Source organism: Schistocerca gregaria, chromosome 6 (assembly GCF_023897955.1).
Source record: "Schistocerca gregaria isolate iqSchGreg1 chromosome 6, iqSchGreg1.2, whole genome shotgun sequence".
Taxonomy (NCBI): Eukaryota; Metazoa; Arthropoda; class Insecta; order Orthoptera; family Acrididae; genus Schistocerca; species Schistocerca gregaria.
In genome coordinates this window covers 247,122,060-247,141,073 of record NC_064925.1, presented here as the reverse complement: position 1 = coordinate 247,141,073, position 19,014 = coordinate 247,122,060, and the positions used below count along the sequence as shown (strand labels likewise).

General features: G+C 39.4%; 1 protein-coding gene across 6 annotated transcripts in view; it reads left to right on the top strand.

Moving 5' to 3' along the window:
- Window positions 1-19,014, top strand: part of LOC126278564 (transmembrane protein 234 homolog) — a 48,553-nt gene that overhangs the window by 28,868 nt on the left and 671 nt on the right. For 4 of the 6 annotated variants that reach the window (XM_049978761.1, XM_049978760.1, XM_049978762.1 and 1 more), the window contains exon 4: window positions 17,297-17,389. The exons of 1 other annotated variant lie outside the window; for it this stretch is intronic. In XM_049978761.1, the coding sequence (XP_049834718.1) occupies window positions 17,297-17,389 (93 nt within the window). The remainder of the gene's footprint in view (window positions 1-17,296; window positions 17,390-19,014) is intronic. One more of the 6 variants, XM_049978763.1, reaches the window with a different exon arrangement.

Genomic DNA, 19,014 nt, shown 5'->3' with positions numbered 1-19,014 from the left:
CAATTCCGAAAAACATATATTGTCAACAAAAAATCTAACTACAAGAAAAAATTCTCCCTTTTATTGAATTTCTAATAATAAAATACCTACAACTCCAAAAATTTGTAGTCTTGCATGGTATGGTAGTTTTGTAAACATCATGGTAGATGTAAAGGTGCTTTACACTCCATCATTCCCAAGTCATTTCACTTCATGCTTTGTGTTTAATGCAAACTTTGCACTTCCTTATTGTTTTTTATTTTTTTTATTTTTTTATTTTTTTTATGTTCCCCTTTGGAAGAGGGCACAATATTGTACTCTGAATTGAAGAGGTGTTTCACCTAGTGGATGTTTTCCTCATTTTACATAGTCCAGTAATTGGACATTTTTAAAAATTACCTCTACTATATTTATTTGACAATCAACAAATTTTTCCATTCTTTGACTGTGTATTGTTTTATGGATAATCTACGTATTGAACAGAGCCATGTCTGTTATATATACAAAAATGTTTCTTGTATCCTTTGAGGAATTTTCTCATGATTGGGAGACAGGCCAACATTTGATCTTGATGATTTATTATGCCCATTCCCTTATTGTATTCAGGGATGCATTGGTGCTTCATTCTTTTTCTAAACTGTTTGTCTGTGTGTTCAACCCTCTCTAAATGTGTCTTATTTCATTAATATCATTTACACATCAAGCTTGTCTTCTGATCTCGGAGCCAACAAATTGTTGCAATATTCTCATAAACATTCTCCTTTGTTAGTTTTTGAATATTCTTTGGCATAATTTGTATACCATCCTGATAACATTTATGTTTTCGTGGTGTAATTTTAAAAAGAGGTTGGGAGAAGAGTGCCATTTGTCAAGAAACATAGTATATCCCTTACTCACTATGAAAATTGACGAGTTTATGACAGCATTCTCTGATGTACTGCTGTTGCTATCAGTTTTGTCCTGGCCAGGAAATATTTTGTAACCATAGCAATAACCAGTACTTGCCTCTGGTAGTTTGTGAATTTCTAATGTAAATCTCTTTCTTTTTGAAAGAGTAGATTGTTTGTATGCTAAATGTACGTAATCTTTCATTAAAAAGCTGTCTATCTGTCATTTTCATCTGGTATGTGAATTTCTTTTTCAGACCAAATAATAGATCTTATGTTTCAAAACTGGTTAGTACTTTCAGTAGCTTCATTTTTCAAAAATATAAGAAACTCCAAATTTGTTTAAATATCTTAAGAGACATTAGTTTTTTTAAAAAAAATATTCACATATGTGCTACTGGTCTTAATATGTTTGGATGTTTAGTTTTCTGACTTGAGCCATCAAGATGCACAGTGCATAGTTGGCCTTCATTTTGTCAAAACAACAGGGTATCAAGTGTCCTCCCCTTTCTGCTTTGTGCCCTTCATGGTCTGTTATCTGACATGTGAAGAGATTTGTTTCTGTGGCAAGTATTTCCCACAATTTGTTATCAAGCATAATAGAAATTCTAGTAATCCTGGGTGTTCAGTTAAATGATTTGAAACAGAGGCTTTTATGGCACAGGTTTCACAATATTTCCAAATGATTGGTGTGTTTTTCACTTCCTGCCTGATCCATCATACACATGATTGAGGCATTGCATTTTCTCTTACTATCATTATCTGCAATTGAAAGCTTTGCACACTTCCCCTTTTGTACAAAGATGTCTCTATCTCTGGATTTTTCGTCATTATTTCTGCGTAAACAGCCCACTCTTGACATTGCGTAAATGTCTATCAAATTTTTCTTCAAAAATGAGGGTACAAAACCACTAGCACGCTTAATGTAGATTTAATAAATTGTGACCAATTCTCATAATGGTAAGAACTAAACTACAATTATAACCAATTATAACTAACAAGGTTTTGTCTCATGGTATGCACTCATGATGTTTACACTTGTACAGAACATTTTTTCTTGCGAGTGTGGCTAGGTGTTTACAATTGGCCCAACTTCTGTTCTCACATGTGTAACTTGTTATGTTTATGGTTGGCCTGCATTTGTTTTCATGAGTCAGTCTCATCAAAGTACAGCAAGGGATTGAATAAAGTTTTGTATGGAGATTTAGTTGACTGTTATTAGTGGGGTGCATGGTGAAGAAATGTATCCACTGCAGAGAATGAAAAAGGAAAGAAGATCATTTACAAGTCCAGTATGGTTGAACTTATGTTTTGGGCTAAAAATGTGGTATATAGAAAGTACTCAAACTTATGCAGGGATCATAATTTTGGCAGAAAAGTTGATAACAGTGTTAAGGGATAGGTGTTCAGGAGCATTGTGTTTCATGGAAGGTGTAAGGAAGTTTTTGGGAATGTGGAAGTAAGTCCGCAAGTCACAGTGAGGGAGCTATGAGTGGGGGCTAGATCAGATTGATAGGATCTTTCTTGGTTGCAGGTAATACCATGCAGGCCTAGGAGAGGAGTAGCACGCTGTTCCAACTGTTGAAGGGCAGGAGTTTCTATTGCAGCAATGGCACTCAAGAAGTTGTGGTCAAACAGTAAAAGGATTGTGTGAACGGCGTAGAGGCTGTCAAGTATGCTTTGAGCTTGGATTGTATGTTTATGATGGACCAGATTGATGATGGTGAAGGACAGGTGGAATTGGAAAAGTTGAAGGTTCTTGTGGGAGATGAGATATCCTACCCACACCACCCCAACTAGTGTTACACAGCCCAGCCAACCTACAGAATATTTGTGTTCATCCCAATTCCAATCTCACTCCCAATACTGCACCTTGTGGTTCATTCCCTTGTTGTTCGCCCAGATGGAAGACCTGCCCCACAAACCCACACACCATCTCCTACTACAGTCCTGCCACAAGCATTTCCTACCCACAAAAGGCAGAGTCACATGTGGAAATAGCCGTGGTGTGTGTCAGTTTTGCTGCAGTTACTGTACAGTATTCTATGTGGGCTTGATAGCTGTTTATTTACATGAATGACCACTGCCAAACTTTCAGCTTGACCATCCAGTTGTTAAACATGTTGCGCACAACACAATTGATTTCAGCACCATAGGGGCCATTGCATATTTGCTTCCAGCACAAGTTTCTGTGTACTATACATGTGGGAATTGTCTCTCCAGCATATGCTGCCCTCACAATTCCCCTGACCTGAACCTCTCCTAACCTATTTCCCACTGCCTTTCCTTAGCTTTTCCTTTCTCTTTTCTGTTCACACCACCCCTTCTCTGTCCAGATTGTGTACTGCCTCTCTTTGTATGTATTTTATGAGGACGTACCCCAAAAAACTGGAATTAATTTTTAAAAGATATATATTTTCAAACTGTTTAGTAAACAACCTTATCCCCTTCTAAATACTCTCCACTACAACTAATACATTTGTCCCAATGTGCTTCCACTGTTCAAAACATTTTTTTATTGTCATCTTAGCTGACAGCTCCTTCCTTGCTTTTTACTTGACTGCTTCCACAAACTGGTGTCCTTTCATGCCTCTTTTCACATGTAGAAATAAAAAAAAAAGAGTCACACAGTGCCAGGTCAGACGATTAAAGTGTGAGGGGTAGTGGAACCATGCCATTTTTAGCCAAAAACTGTCTAACAGAGATGACTTTTGATGCAGGTGCATTGTCGTAGTGAAAGAATCGGTCTCCTATCTGCCATAAATCAAGTCTTTTTTTGACTGAACCAAGCTCCAAGATAAACCACTGATCTCTGACAAATGATCAGTTGTCTGTTGACAGTCTGTAAGCCTGAGCTCTCGATTTTTTCCAATATTTTTGTTGATTTGGGCAGATGATGGACTTACATCCAGAACAAGGTTAATCATTAATTCAGACGTTGCCATTTTTAAATTGAGCAAACCACTCGTACACATGAGTTTTTCCCATAGTGTTGTCTTGGTAAGCTGTTTCAACATTACAACAGTTTCACCAGGATTTTTGTGCAGTAGAAAACAAAATTTCACAGTTGCACATTGTTCACTTAAATTTGCCATCATAAAAAACAAAACACGAACAAAACAGCAATAGCGAAAACAATCACTGCAGATGAACAGAAGAAGCCAAGTCAACAACAGGCAGCACTGAAGTGGCAATGAGTTGTGCTATACTCGTCTACAGGCAGAAATGCATACTACACGAGCTCCACCCATGACAATGTTATTTTGGATTTTTATGGGTATCCCCTCATACCTACTCTACCCTTTGAACTCCTTTCTTCTTCTTGTGCAGTTGCTGAGACATATGTTCAAAGACCTGTCTTGCACCATCCTCCTAACATTCCCCTCCTTGCTCTGACTTGTGCATCCTTACCTAGACCCTCACCACTTCTCTCAGCCCAGGCAACTGCTTCCTCTGTTATGTGTGTCTATGTGCTACACACCAGTCTGCTTATACACTGAACCACCAAAGAAACTGGTATAGGCATGCGTATTCAAATACACAGCTATGTAAACAGTCCGAATACGGCGCCGTGGATGGCAACGCCCGTGTAAGACAACAAGTGTCTGGTGCAGTTGTTAGATCAGTTGCTGCTGCTACAATGGTAGGTTATCAAGATTTAAGTAAGGTTGAATGTGGCATTATAGTCAGCGCACAAGCCAAAATGAGACAGAGTATCTCCGAGGTAGCGATGAAGAGGGGTTTTTCCTATACGACCATTTCATGAGTGTACCGTGAATATCAGGAATATGGTAAAACATCAAATCTACAACATCGCTGCAGACAGAAAAAGATACTGCAAGAATGGGACCAACAACAATTGAAGAGAATCATTCAATGTGACAGAAGTGCAGCCCTTCCGCAAATTACTGCATATTTCAATGCTGGGCCATTAGCAAGTGTCATTGTGTGAACCATTCGACGAAACTTCATCAATATGGGCTTTTGAGCCAGAGGCCCACTCATGTACCCTGAATGACACAAAGCTTTATGCCCCACTTGAGCCCATCAACACCAGCATTGGACTGTTGATGACTGGAAACATGTTGACTGGTCAAACGAGTCTCGTTTCAAATTGCATCGAGCGGATGGACGTGTAAGGGTATGGAGACAACCTCATGAATCCATGGACCCTGCTTGTCAGCAGGGGACTGTTCAAGCTAGTGGAGGCTCTGTAATAGTGTGGGGCGTGTGCAGTTGGAGGGATATGAGACACCTGATTCACCTAAATACAACTCTGATATGTGACACGTACGTAGGCATCCTGTCTGATCACCTATATCCATTCATGTTTTGTGCATTCTGATGGACGTGGGCAATACCAGCAGGACAATGTGACACCCCACACATCCTGAATTTCTACAGGGTGGCTGCAGGAACACTCTTCTGAGTTTAAACACTTCCGCTGGCCTCAAACATCCCCAACATATACATTATTGGCACATCTGGGATGCCTTGCAACATGCTGTTCAGAAGAGATCTCCATCCCCTCATACTCTTACAGTTTGATGGACAGCCCTGAAGGATTCATGGTGTCAGTTCTGTCCAGCATTGCTTCAGACATTACTCGAGTCCATGCTTCATCTTGTTGTGGCACTTCTGTGTGCTCGTGGGGGCCCTACATGGTAATTGGCAGGTGTACCAGTTTCTTTGGCTCTTCGGTGTAGATGAGGATTGCCTTTTTCTTGTGACAAGATAGGTCACTTATCAAGAATATATAAAATTAAGGTATTTGTAAGTATTTGGTTTTGCAACTCTCTTTCTGTCAAGAAGGCTACACAAGAGGAAATTGACCAAACAGTTGCAAATTGTGGTATATCATGGGTATTAATCAATAATAAAACTGCAATGGCTGTTGTTGTATTAGACCGTGAAAATGTCTGTTAAAGTTGTTCAACAAGAATAGTTTGAATTTGTTGCTGAAAGAGATGACACTTTATGAAGATAACAGGGAGTACATGATCATTAAAATAAATGCTATAGCAGTTTTTGAAAGACGATGGTGTAGAAGCAGCTGATAGCAAGTTCTATGAAAGATTCACTTATGGCAGCAACACAGGCTGGTGGTGACTAATAAAGACCACAAACCCACATTTTGTGGAGCATTAGTCTACTAAGATATTTACAGTGTGGTGGAAGAAAATGACTTCCAACTTGACTGGCACTTTGCTGCTTTTACACATGATTTTTTTATTATTCTGAAAAGGAATGTGACTATGTTTGCAGACACAAAATTTAACTCCAAACTAATGAACAAGCTGAGAGAAATTTAGAAGCAATAAATGGAAACAACAGAAACTACAATTTACGTGATCAATGAAACTTGTAGAAGCCATTACTTTACTGCGAAGGTTATACAGGGTGACAAAATAACGGTAATGTTTCAAATGAGTAGTGGCAGCCATGGGCAGGTGGCAGCCTGCGAATTGTGACAGTTAGCAAGTAAACAGTCCGCCATTTCAGTAATCATGGATCAGTGGAATGGACAACAGCATGCTTTAGCCATAACAATGTTTTATAAAAACAATGATAGTTTGGTAACAGTGCAGAGGGAGTTTTGATGTTTTTATAATTTAGGACGTCATGATGCTGTTCCGTCAAAACACATGATAAAATGTTGGATTAATAACTTTGAAGGGACTGGATCTATCCTCAAGAAGGAACCAACAGGATGACAAATAAGTGTGCTTTCTCCAGTGAACATTGGTGTTGTACGAAAGTCTGTCTTACAGAGCCAACGGCATTCAATTCATAAGCAAGCAGCAGTGATCGGAATGTCCCGGGAGAGTACTTGCAGCATTCTTCATGTTGATTTAAAATTTCATCCATACAAACTACAGATGGTGCAACAATTGAAGGACAATGATTACTGGTTACGATTAGGACTGTGTCAATAAATGATAACAAAAATAAACAATGACACTTAATTTCTAAACAAGTAGTGGATATCGGGTGAGGCACTTTTTCATTACACAGATTATTTGAATAAACCAAACTACTGTTACTGGGCAAACACAAATCCCAATGATATTCATGAGTGCCCTTTACACACTAGTAAAGTAACAGTATTGTGTCATGTTTCATCACATGGAATTATCGGACCGTATTTTTTTGCAAATGAACAGGGAAACACAATAACTGTCAATGCCAATCGTTACGTGGAGATGTTATGAACTTTTGTTACACCTGCATTGAACAACTTTCCAAGCATTCAAGAAGCCTAGTTTCAGCAGGACAGAGAAACATCACACATTGCACGGCAATCAGTGGCATATGTGCGAGAATTGTTTGGTAACCATGTGATCTCAGGATTTGGTAACATTCCCTGGGGCCCCCTAGATCGCCAGATTTATCTGTTTGTGATTTTTTCTTGTGGGGTTACCTCAAGAGCAAAGTCTACACGACTCAATCACGAACCTTGGATGAGTTAAAACAGAGATTTAGGACAGTCAGTGAGGACTCTCAACAGCCGATTTCACGAGTGTATTTGTACAGGAGAACGCCATCTAAAGGACATAGTTTAAAAAAAATGATAAATGCCATCAATGTTTCTTAAATGTTAAAGTTGTAAAGTTTCACTTATTATGAGAGCATTTTCTCTCCTTCATCGCTTCTAGTGTTATTGGATTGTGGAAATATTCCTGTTTTTCCGTGTCACCCTGAAAGTCTACATACATACTCCCCAAGCCACTGTACAGTGCATGACAGAGGGTACCTTGTGTCACTACTAGTCATTTCCTTTCCTGTTCCAATCACAAATAGAGCAAGGGAGAACTACTGTCTATAAGCCTCCATACAAGCCCTAATTTCTCTCATCTGATATTCATGGTCCTTACGCAAAATATATGTTGCCAGCAGTAGAAATGATTTTACATGTGACCAAAATTTTCTCAGGTTCTTGGCAAGCACTTTTGCTAAGGTATGACGGTGTAAGTTGCTGTTTGCTTCATGCATTGATCTTCTTACAAACACACGGACCAGCAGTCTTCATCACCAATAATGCAACAATCTACACCACCTCAGCATGTTCCAAACTTTATTATTGAATCATGGAGGGTCTTTTCCATCCTTCATCCACATGTCTCCAGAGAGCAATTTAAGTCAGTTTCACCTTTGCCTGTAATTCCTCTGTGTCTATCATGTTGTTGTTGTTGTGGTCTTCAGTCTTGAAACTGGTTTGATGCAGCAGCTCTCCATGCTACCCTATCCTGTGCAAGTTTCTTCATCTCCCAGTACCTACTGCAACCTACATCCTTCTGAATCTGCTTAGTGTATTCATCTCTTGGTCTCCCTCTACAATTTTTACCATCCACGCTGCCCTCCAATGCTAATTTTGTGATCCCTTGATGCCCCAGAACATGTCCTACCAACCGGTCCCTTCTTCTCGTCAAGTTGTGCCGCAAACTCCTCTTATCCCCAATTCTATTCAGTACCACCTCATTAGTTATGTGATCTACCCATCTAATCTTCAGCATTCATCTGTAGAAAGCTTCTATCCTCTTCCTGCCAAACTAATTATTGTCCATGTTTCACATCCATACATGGCTACACTCCAAACAAATACTTACAGAAATGACTTCCTGACACTTAAATATATACTCGATGTTAACAAATTTCTCTTCTTCAGAAACACTTTCCTTGCCATTGCCAGTCTACCTTTTATATCCTCTCTACTTCGACCATCATAAGTTATTCTGCTCCCCAAATAGCAAAACTCCATTACTACTTTGTCTCATTTCCTAATCTAATTCCATCAGCATCACCCGACTTAATACGACTGCATTTCATTATCCTCGTTTTGCTTTTGTTGATGTTCATCTTACATCCTACTTTCAAGACACTGTCCATTCCGTTCAACTGCTCTTCCAAGTCCTTTGCTGTCTCTGACAGAATTACAATGTCATCAGCAAACCTCAAAGTTTTTATTTCTTCTCCATGGATTTTAATACCTACTCCGAATTTTTCTTTTGTTTCCTTTACTGCTTGCTCAATATACAGATTGAATAACATCGGGGAGAGACTACAACCATGTCTCACTCCCTTCCCAACCACTGCTTCCCTATCATGCCCCTCGACTCTTATAACTGCCATCTGGTTTCTGTACAAATTGTAAATATCTTTTAGCTCCCTGTATTTTACCCTTGCCACCTTTAGAATTTGAAAGAGAGTATTCCAGTCAACATTGTCAAAAGCTTTCTCTAAGTCTACAAATGCTAGAAACGTAGGTTTGCCTTTCCTTAATCTTTCTTGTAAGATAAGTCGTAAGGTCAGTATTGCCTCATGTGTTCCAACATTTCTATGGAATCCAAACTGATCTTCCCTGATGTCGGCTTCTACAAGTTTTTCCATTCGGCCTGTAAAGAATTCGCGTTAGTATTTTGCAGCTGTGACTTATTAAACTGATAGTTCGGTAATTTCCACATATGTCAACACCTGCTTTCTTTGAGATTGGAATTATAATCTTCTTGAAGTCTGATGGTATTTCGCCTGTCTCATACATGTTGCTCACCAGATGGTAGTGTTTTGTCAGGACTGGCTCTCCCAAGGCCATGAGTAGTTCTAATGGAATGTTGTCTACTCCCGGGGCTTTGTTTCGACTTAGGTCTTTCAGTGCTCTGTCAAACTCTTCACGCAGTATCATATCTCCCATTTCATCTTCGTCTACATCCTCTTCCATTTCCATAATATTGTCTGCAAGTAAATCGCCCTTGTATAGACCCTCTATATACTCTTTCCAACTTTCTGCTTTCCTCTCTGTGCTTAGAACTGGGTTTCCATCTGAGCTCTTGATATTCATACAAGTGGCTCTCTTTTCTCCAAAGGTCTATTTAATTTTCTTGTAGGCTGTATCTATCTTACCCCTAGTGAGATAAGCCTCTACATCCTTACATTTGTCCTCTAGCCATGCCTGCTTAGCCATTTTGCACTTCCTGTCGATCTCATTTTTGAGACGTTTGTATTCCTTTTTGCCTGCTTCATTTACTGCATTTTTATATTTTCTCATTTCATCAATTAAATTCAATATTTCTTCTGTTACCCAAGGATTTCTACTAGCCCTCGTCTTTTTACCTACTTGATCCTCTGCTGCCTTCACTAATTCATCCCTCAGAGCTACCCATTCTTCTTCTACTGTATTTCGTTCCCCCATTGCTGTCAATTGTTCCTTTATGCTCTCACTGAAACTCTGTACAACCTCTGGTTCTTTCAGTTTATCCAGGTCCCATCTCCTTAAATTCCCACGTTTTTGCAGTTTCTTCAGTTTTAATCTACAGTTCATAACCAATAGATTGTGGTCAGAGTCCACATCTGCCCCTGGAAATGTCTGACAATTTAAAACCTGTTTCCTAAATCTCTGTCTTACCATTATATAATCTATCTGATACCTTCTAGTATCTCCAGGATTCTTCCATGTATACAACCTTCTTTTTTTATTCTTGAACCAAGTGTTAGCTATGATTAAGTTATGCTCTATGCATAATTCTACCAGAATTCTTTCATTTCTTACCTCCAATCCATGTTCACCTACTATGTTTCCTTCTCTCCCTTTTCCTACTCTCGAATTCCAGTCACCCATGACTATTAAATTTTTGTCCCTCTTCATGCCTGAATGACTTCTTTTATCTCATCTTATGTTTCATCAATTTCTTCATCATCTGCAGAGCTAGTTGGCATATAAACTTGTACTACTGTAGTAGGTGTGGGTTTCGTGTCTATCTTGGCCACAATAATACGTTCACTATGCTGTTTGTAGTAGCTTTCCCGCACTTCTATTTTTTTATTTGTTATTAAACCTACTCCTCCATTACCCCTATTTGATTTTGTATTTACAGCCCTGTATTCACAAGACCAAAAGTCTTGTTCCTCCTGCCACCGAACTTCACTAGTTCCCACTATATATAACTTGAACCTATCCATTTTCCTTTTTAAATTTTCTAACCTACCTGCCCAATTAAGGGATCTGACATTCTACGCACTGATCCGTAGAATGCCAGTTTTCTTTCTCCTGATAACGATGTCCTCTTGAGTAGTTCCCACCTGGAGGTCCGAATGGGGGACTATTTTACCTCCGGAATATTTTACCCAAGAGGACGCCATCATCATTTAACCACACAGTAAAGCTGCATGCTCTAGGGAAAAATTTCAGCTGTAGTTTCCCCTTGCTTTCAGCCATTCACAGTACCAGCACAGCAAGGCCGTTTTGGTTATTGTTACAGGGCCAGATCAGTCAATCATCCAGACTGTTGCCCCTGCAACTACTGAAAAGGCTACTGCCCCTCTTCAGGAACCACACATTTGTCTGGCCTCTCAACAGATACCCCTCCGTTGTGGTTGCATCTACGGTACGGCCATCTGTATCGCTGAGGCACGCAATCCTCCCCACCAACGGCAAGGTCCATGGTTCATGTCTATCATATTGGAATGAAATTATGTCCATTCATTGTCTAAGTAGCATGCTATCAACTGCTTATCATCATTTTCTTGCATAAATACTCTCTTTACCTTCATGATGGAGTTATCAACTTTACTAACCATTATCATTATAATGGCATCATCATCATTAACCTCTGTCTCTATACTCGCACTAAGGTCAGGCCTGTTCATAGTTACAAGGTGTAAAATCTTTCCATTGTGTGTGAGTTGTCTAACTACTTGTTCAAGACAGTTTTCGAAAAAAGACTTCAAAGGTGTTTCACAAGACTGTCTGTCAATGTCACCTGTAGTAAATTCATAAATGTCCCAGTCTATACTTGGTAGATTAAAGTTGCCTCCAAGTAATACTGCATGATCTGGGTATTCGTGCTCTGCTGGCATAGAACAGGGTGGCTGGTAAAAACATCCAATAATTAACTTGAGTTCACCTAGATCTGCAACTTGCATCTAGATGACTTAATTTTGCAGTCAATAGTCACAATATTTTTGTTAACAGCCATGAACCCTCTCCCTCATATGGTGTGTAATCTGTCTTTTTCATGTGTGCCCCATGCCTTAACAAAATATTGTGGGGCCTACTATTTCGGTTCATGCAGCTCTTGGCTCAGAGAATAATCTCAATGCCACAAGTTCTCTGGAGTGCAGTAAGTTCAGGAACTTTGTTACATATACTTCAACAATTTTCCATTAAACTTTTGACAGTCGAAGTGTCCTTACTTTGTATGCGATCTGATTTCTCTTCCTGCTTATCAACTGGCAAGCATCCATCAGAGAACCTCAAACTACTGCCTAGCCTAAAAATCTCTCGTGTGCACTCCACAAGTACTCTGCTATCTGAGTAGTTACTTCTTTTGTGTGGTGCACTGCTGACCGATCAAGGGGAGTCGTACACCTTTCCAGCCCATAATGCAGATCCAGAAATCTGCATCCACGAATGTCATGGAATCAACAGAGCCTTTGCTTGAAACATTTCACTATGCTCCGAACCAACTCTGGGCATGATGATGCAAATTGTGAACTCTGATTGCACCTCGTGAGTGAGACCAGAAGTCTTCATCACTTCGCCAGCCACCTGTAAAAACTGAGGATGACCTCAGACCCAAACGACAGGTCCCATTGGTGCTGATTGTAGTAACAGCTTGCAGACTACTGCATCCTGCATTGTCAGTAGCCACAGGTAGGGCCTCTTCCAAGTCTTCGATGAGGCCACCAAGGCAGGCACACCAAGTGCGCATTAGATTTCTTTCCAGCCCTCATTGCTCTTTCCCTAAGGGGCTTCATAATGCACCTAACATTGGAGTTCCCAATAACTACTAACCCCCCCCCCCCCCCCCCCCCCACCCGCCCACCCACCCATGTGCCTGCTCGGACCCTGCTGAAGTATCAGCTACCTGTCAAATTACAGAGTGAATGGGCAAAGCCAGCCTCCACATTGACACTCTGCCTCAAGTGATGCAGTTACGTAAAAACCCACCACTCACTCTACAGTGAGTTTGGATCCCCTACATCAGGTATGCTGGAAGGTGCCTCGATAGCAGAGCCCATGGGTGAAACAACTGACATCAGTTACTCCACTTCCGCCGCACCCTGAGGCAACAGCCTGCAGACAGCTGACCATGGCAATATGTGTCTTCAGCTGTTTGCAAACTGTGGCCAGCTCCTCCTGCATCTGCACACAGCACATATACACCCTATCCATTGTACTATTACTAACTTAAGAATTAAACTATGAAAACCAACAGAAAAGCTAAATAAGTGACTTGCTTATCTCTTCACCAACAGTGGCCGATGGCTGACCGAGATTTAGCTCACCAAGCAAGAATGATGCCCTTACATGATATACCACTGAATTATAAAAAAAGCAGTTTATGTATTATGTTGCATGTTCCATAGACCCATTATTACATGATAGCACCTGGACCGGAATGAGTGAAGACTTGTAATTCATTATTATGTTCACATCATTAACAATCACATACAGAGGTTAACAAGAAACATTAACAATCACACCCTCAGGTTTGAAATATAAATTTCAGATATGATCCAAGAAAGTGCATTTTCATAACTTACAGAACACAAAGTGTTTTATAAGGTGTAATTAAAGCAACAAGAGACATTATAATGGGAAAACACATAAACATATGAGAAATAGTCTCATCTGACCCTGTTGCAGAATACATATAGAGAATAGAAATGTTTTAAGCAAAAATTCCTTTAACTTACATTTAAATAATCGGTCAGTACCCCATAGGGGCTTAATGCTACTTGGAATTGTGTTCTCCTTATGGGACAGATGCAAGTGTACAAGTCCATTTTGAAAAATAAAAAACTGCAGGACAGTTGCTTAATCCACAATCTTTTATTGTATTCATGACTGGTTTTGGAACACTCAAAGTTCCATCAAGTTTTGGAACGCTTAAAGTGCCATTAGGTGTTAAAATCTTAATCATCTGAAGTCATTCTCATGAAAATGTTGTCGTGGAACCAGAGGTTCCGTGTCAAAAGGGTAAAAGTGACAAAAATCCCATAACAACTATTCCCCCTGTGCTGTGTCACCAGGAACAAAAACACATCACGCAGCACGGGGGGAGTAGTGGTTACGGAATTTTTGTTCCTTTCACACTTTTGACCCAGAACCTTTGGTTCCATGACAACACTGGGGTGAGGATGACCTCACATGATAAAGTGATTTTATTTTTTACAGCTGATGATGGAACTTAAGTGTTCCAAAACCCTTGTGTACACAACAAAAGATTGTGGATTAAACAACTGTCCTGTGGTTTCTTCATTTTTCAAAATGAACTTCAGAGTTGAAGATTTGTGCGCTAGCATGTTTTACTGCTTTTTGCACTAGACATATTCTTCAGATCACATTATATGGCACATTTCCTTCTTGTGTTGTGATGGTGATGTTATTCATTTTGAGAGTTTGTGAAGCATGAATGTCATGATTGAAAAGAGATATTGTGATATAGTTATCAACATCCCTACTTGGTAAAAAGATTAAATGAGTTCTTGATACAACTCTGACAACATTTTTCTCTGAATGACAAATACTTCTTTCAATAGTGGTGAATTACCCCAGAAGATGAGTCCATAGCACATCAGTGAATGGAAGTAACTGAAATAGGAAGATTTTGAGGCACTGATGTCTCTGATTTTGGAGGTATCTGGATAGCAAATATTGCTGAGCTAATCTTTCACAAGATTCGGAGGTCACAGTGCTCTCATTATTCTTTCTCATCCTCTTCTGCTTCCAAGAGGTTGCCATGAAAGTACTCTCTTGGGTCATCTTGTTTTCATTCATTCTTTTGACATTCCCAAACCATCTTTTTTTTCCTATTCCATCCATAATACTATAATCAGTCTGCATCCTTTCTCTAATTTTCTCATTTCTTACTTGGTCAAGGAGTGAAGTTCTACATGCTCTTCTCAAGTGGTTCATTTCTGAAGCTCTAAGTCTTTACTTTCTGTGAGTTCAAAGCACTCAGTCCCATATCTTCTTATTGGTTCCACGGTGGATTTATATAAATCCTTTACACTCATTTCCGAGAGACCAAGGTATAGGACTTAAATTTTGGATAGCTGCCTTTCTGTGCCTGATCCGTCGTTGGCTGTCTCTGTCACATCTTCCATCTACATCTACACTCTGCAATCCACTGTGAAGTATATGGCAGAGGGTATGTCTCACCATCCCCTTATTATGGTTTCTTCTCGTTCCATTCTCACATAGAGCAAGGGAAAAATGGTTGTTTAAATGCCTTTTTGCATGCTGTAATTAATTTATACATGTCCTCATGACTCCAATGTGAACAGTACATAGGGGATTATATTATATTCATAGTCATCATTTAAAGCCAGTTCCTGAAACTTTGTGTGTAGACTTTCTCGGGATAGTTTACATCTATCTTCAAGAGTCTGCCAGTTCAGTTTGTTCAGTATCTTTGTAACACTCTCCTACAGATCAAGCAAAACAGTGATCATCCATGCTTTCTTTCTATGTACAGGTTCAATATCCCCTGTTAGTTCTATTTGCTACAGGTACAAACTCTTGACCAGTATTCTAGAATTGATCGCATGACTGATTTGTAAGCAATTTCCTGTGTAGACTGATTGCATTTTCTCAGTATTCTACCAAAATTGAAGTGTATCACCTGCTTTGCCCACAGCTGAGCCTTTGTGATCATTCAATTTCATATCCCTACAAAGTGTTACACCAATGTATATTGCAGGAGTTGCCCGATTGGTATTATAGGATACTACATTTATTTTGCTTTGTGAAGTGTGCAATTTTACATTTCTGAACATTTTGAATGAAATGCTAATCTTTGCACCAATTTGAAAACTTATCAAGATCTTATATGCAGCTTCTTTCAGACAGTACTTCATTGTAGATACCTCTGTCATCTGCAAGAAGTCTGAGATTACTATTAATATTGTCAGCAATATACAACATACGATAGAATGCTACCCAGTTACTTAAACGCTTTACTATGTACAAGTTACTTCCCTCTTCTCCACAACATAGATACTCCATCTTCTCAAAATTAATTTTCAAATCTCACTTTTTACACTCTTCCAACAACTTCCTCCCCTTCATCATTTGCTTCAATGACCTGATCATCAGTGCAGGAAAGCGTATACATACAGTGATTCCCTACTTCAGTTCACATGCCCATGCACTTTCTACACCATAGATCCACTATCTTCTGCACATGCATCTCAAAGAATGTGAGAGCATCCTTGCTTCAATTCTTTAGTTATTCTGAAGACCTGTCCACAGATTTCTTTTCTCCACTTTAATATCACATTCTGCTGACTTATAGAGGTTTATGATACTTCTTACAAAAATTTTTGCCAATTCCTCTGACCACAGCATCTCAAACCATAGCTTTAGTGCCACTGTGTCATATGCTTTCTCAAGATCCATGAAGACCAAATGACTGCTTCAATTCTTTTCCTCTCTCTTCGCCATGATTTGCCTTAGGGTAAAAATGTTATCTACACTGACGTGCCTCTTCTAAAGCCAATTTGTTTTTTATGTGTGGGGGTTAGATGTGTTAAGTTCCACTCTGCTGGAAATCCTTTCCCGTACCTCATATATTTATCAAATAACATGCTTAGGTACTCATACAGAATACTTAGGCCACACGAAATTCTACTGGTACATTGCCAGGCCCTGGTGATTTCCCAATTTCCATTTGTGTAGCCATCTCCTTGTACCTCTTTCATAGTTATTTCCCTACCTCTTTGCTGTCCTGCATCTCCCACTTCGAACAGAAATGATATTTTAATTAAAGATGAATTAAATTTTTTGATAGGTAGTTGTCAGAACAAGATTATAGTACTATAAAGGGAACATTTCCCACTGTTCTGCAAAATTATATTTATTCAGTATGTCAGGCGACACCTGAAGACTGCTTAAGAAGGCAAAAGCTGGTTTGTGACCGAGTAAATATAATTTTGCAAAACATTTTTTGGGGGTATTTTCTTTTCAATATGATACTTTATATATTGTTTGGTCAGCTCCCAGTACAACTTCCGTAATACTTAATATTCCATATTTTATCAGCAGAATAAGTCATATGGTAAAAGTAGTTAAGTCTTTATGATGCAAAATACCTTATTGAAAGCAAACTTAAAGTAGCAATACTCAGTTACAGAAGTAGCTATGTATGTCAGATATTTTGAATGCATTGCCTAACTGCTGTTAGTCCACAGCTTTCATCGATGCCTGGACAACACATGTTACGCTAGGAATTTAATGAGATATTTGATCAGTATTACATTGTAGGAGAAAGACCTCTATTCCTGGAATGCTCTTTCCAGTGAACATAGGAAGAGGGGAGGGGGGTAAATTATTTACAATAATACATTCCAGTAAAATTGATGGATATTTATTTTGCATGAACAGTTGTACTTTTTATTGAATGTTTCATTTGTCTAATCCATTGTTTCAGAAATGTCTTTGGCAGTTCCAGTAGCAAATTCCCTCACATTTGTGTTCACTGCAGTTACAGGTTGGATCTTGGGAGAAAGCTTACCCAATGCCAGTGAGTACAGCTTCAAAAGTGTTTAGCTTCATTATACCACAAAGTAAAGTATGCCTCAAAGTAATGACACACTAAACCTGTAGAATATCAACATTAAGCACACATATATAACTTCTGAAGATTTTTATATCCAAATATAACAAAAATTTCAAGCCTGGTCAATGTATTTGAACTTCCCACAATTCCTGTCAAACCAGAGCAAGTTATCTACACTTATTGTAAAGAGTCATATGGGTACCAAGTAAAATTTGTGACTGAAATAAGGACTTTTTGGTAAGAAGGACACAGTACATTATCTTGCATGGAGAGCCATCATCAGATGTAGAAGTAACTTTGGGTATGCCCCAGGGAAATGTGTTAGGACCATTGCTGTTCATTTTGTATATTAATGACCTTGCAACAATAATAATGGGAACCTCAAACATATTGCAGATGATGCAGTTGTCTATACAGAAGCTGAATAAATATTCACTCAGGTCTGGAAAAGATTCCAAACTGGTGAAAAGATTGGCGGCAACTTTCTGTAGATGTTCAGAAATGTAAAATTGTGCACTTCACAAAATGAAAAGATAGTAGCATCTGTGACTATAATATCAATGAGTCACAGTTGGCATTGGCCAACTCATACAAATACCTTGGTGCAACGCTTTGTAGGGAAATATAATGGAATGATCACATAGACTCAGTCAAACTTCGGGGTATTGGGAGAATATTGCGGAAGTGCAATCAATCTACAAAGGAGATTGCTTACAAATCGCTCATGTGGCCCATTCTAGAATATTGCTGAAGTGTGTAGATCCTGTACCAAATAGGACTAACTTGGGTTATTGAACATATAGAGAAAGGGGCAGCATGAATGGTCACAGGTTTGCCTGACCTGCGGGACGGACACACTAAGATAGACGTAAATCATCCCGAGATAGCGTATTGCCGAAGTTTCAAGAACCGCCTGTAAATGATGACTCTACAAATGGACTATAATCCTCTATGTACTGCCCAAGCAGGGATTGTGAGGACAAGATTGAATAATTACAGCACACACAGAGAGAGCCAAACACAATCATTCTTAATTTCTTAGACATTCCTGGTGATTTTGTGAAATCTCGTTGAATTGGGTGTACTGCTGGTGGTCTGTGTTTTTCTAATACAATATTTCGACATCATACCTTGGCGTCTTCATCACGTGCAGAAAGTTCAGTCACAGGAAGCACCTGATGAAGACGCCGAGGTACGATGTTAAAATACTGTGTTGCAGAAAGACGCAGGCCACCGGCAGTACACCCGATTCAATGAGATGTCACAATCATTCTTCCCACAATGCATACCATTCTTCCTGCAATCCATACTTGAACATAATGTCAATCCTTGACAACTGGTACAATGTGCACCTCCACAGCGCTGATGGACCAGTTTGTGAGGGTGCGCGCGCCCACTCTTGTAGTGTGTAGAATATCAGTTAGAAGTTCATCTCTCTCTCTCTCTCTCTCTCTCTCTCTCTCTCTCTCTCACACACACACACACAAACACACACACACACACACACACACACACACACACACACACACACACACACACACACACACACACCTACCTCTTTCACGTGTGGTTTGTTTCTGAAGTTTTCC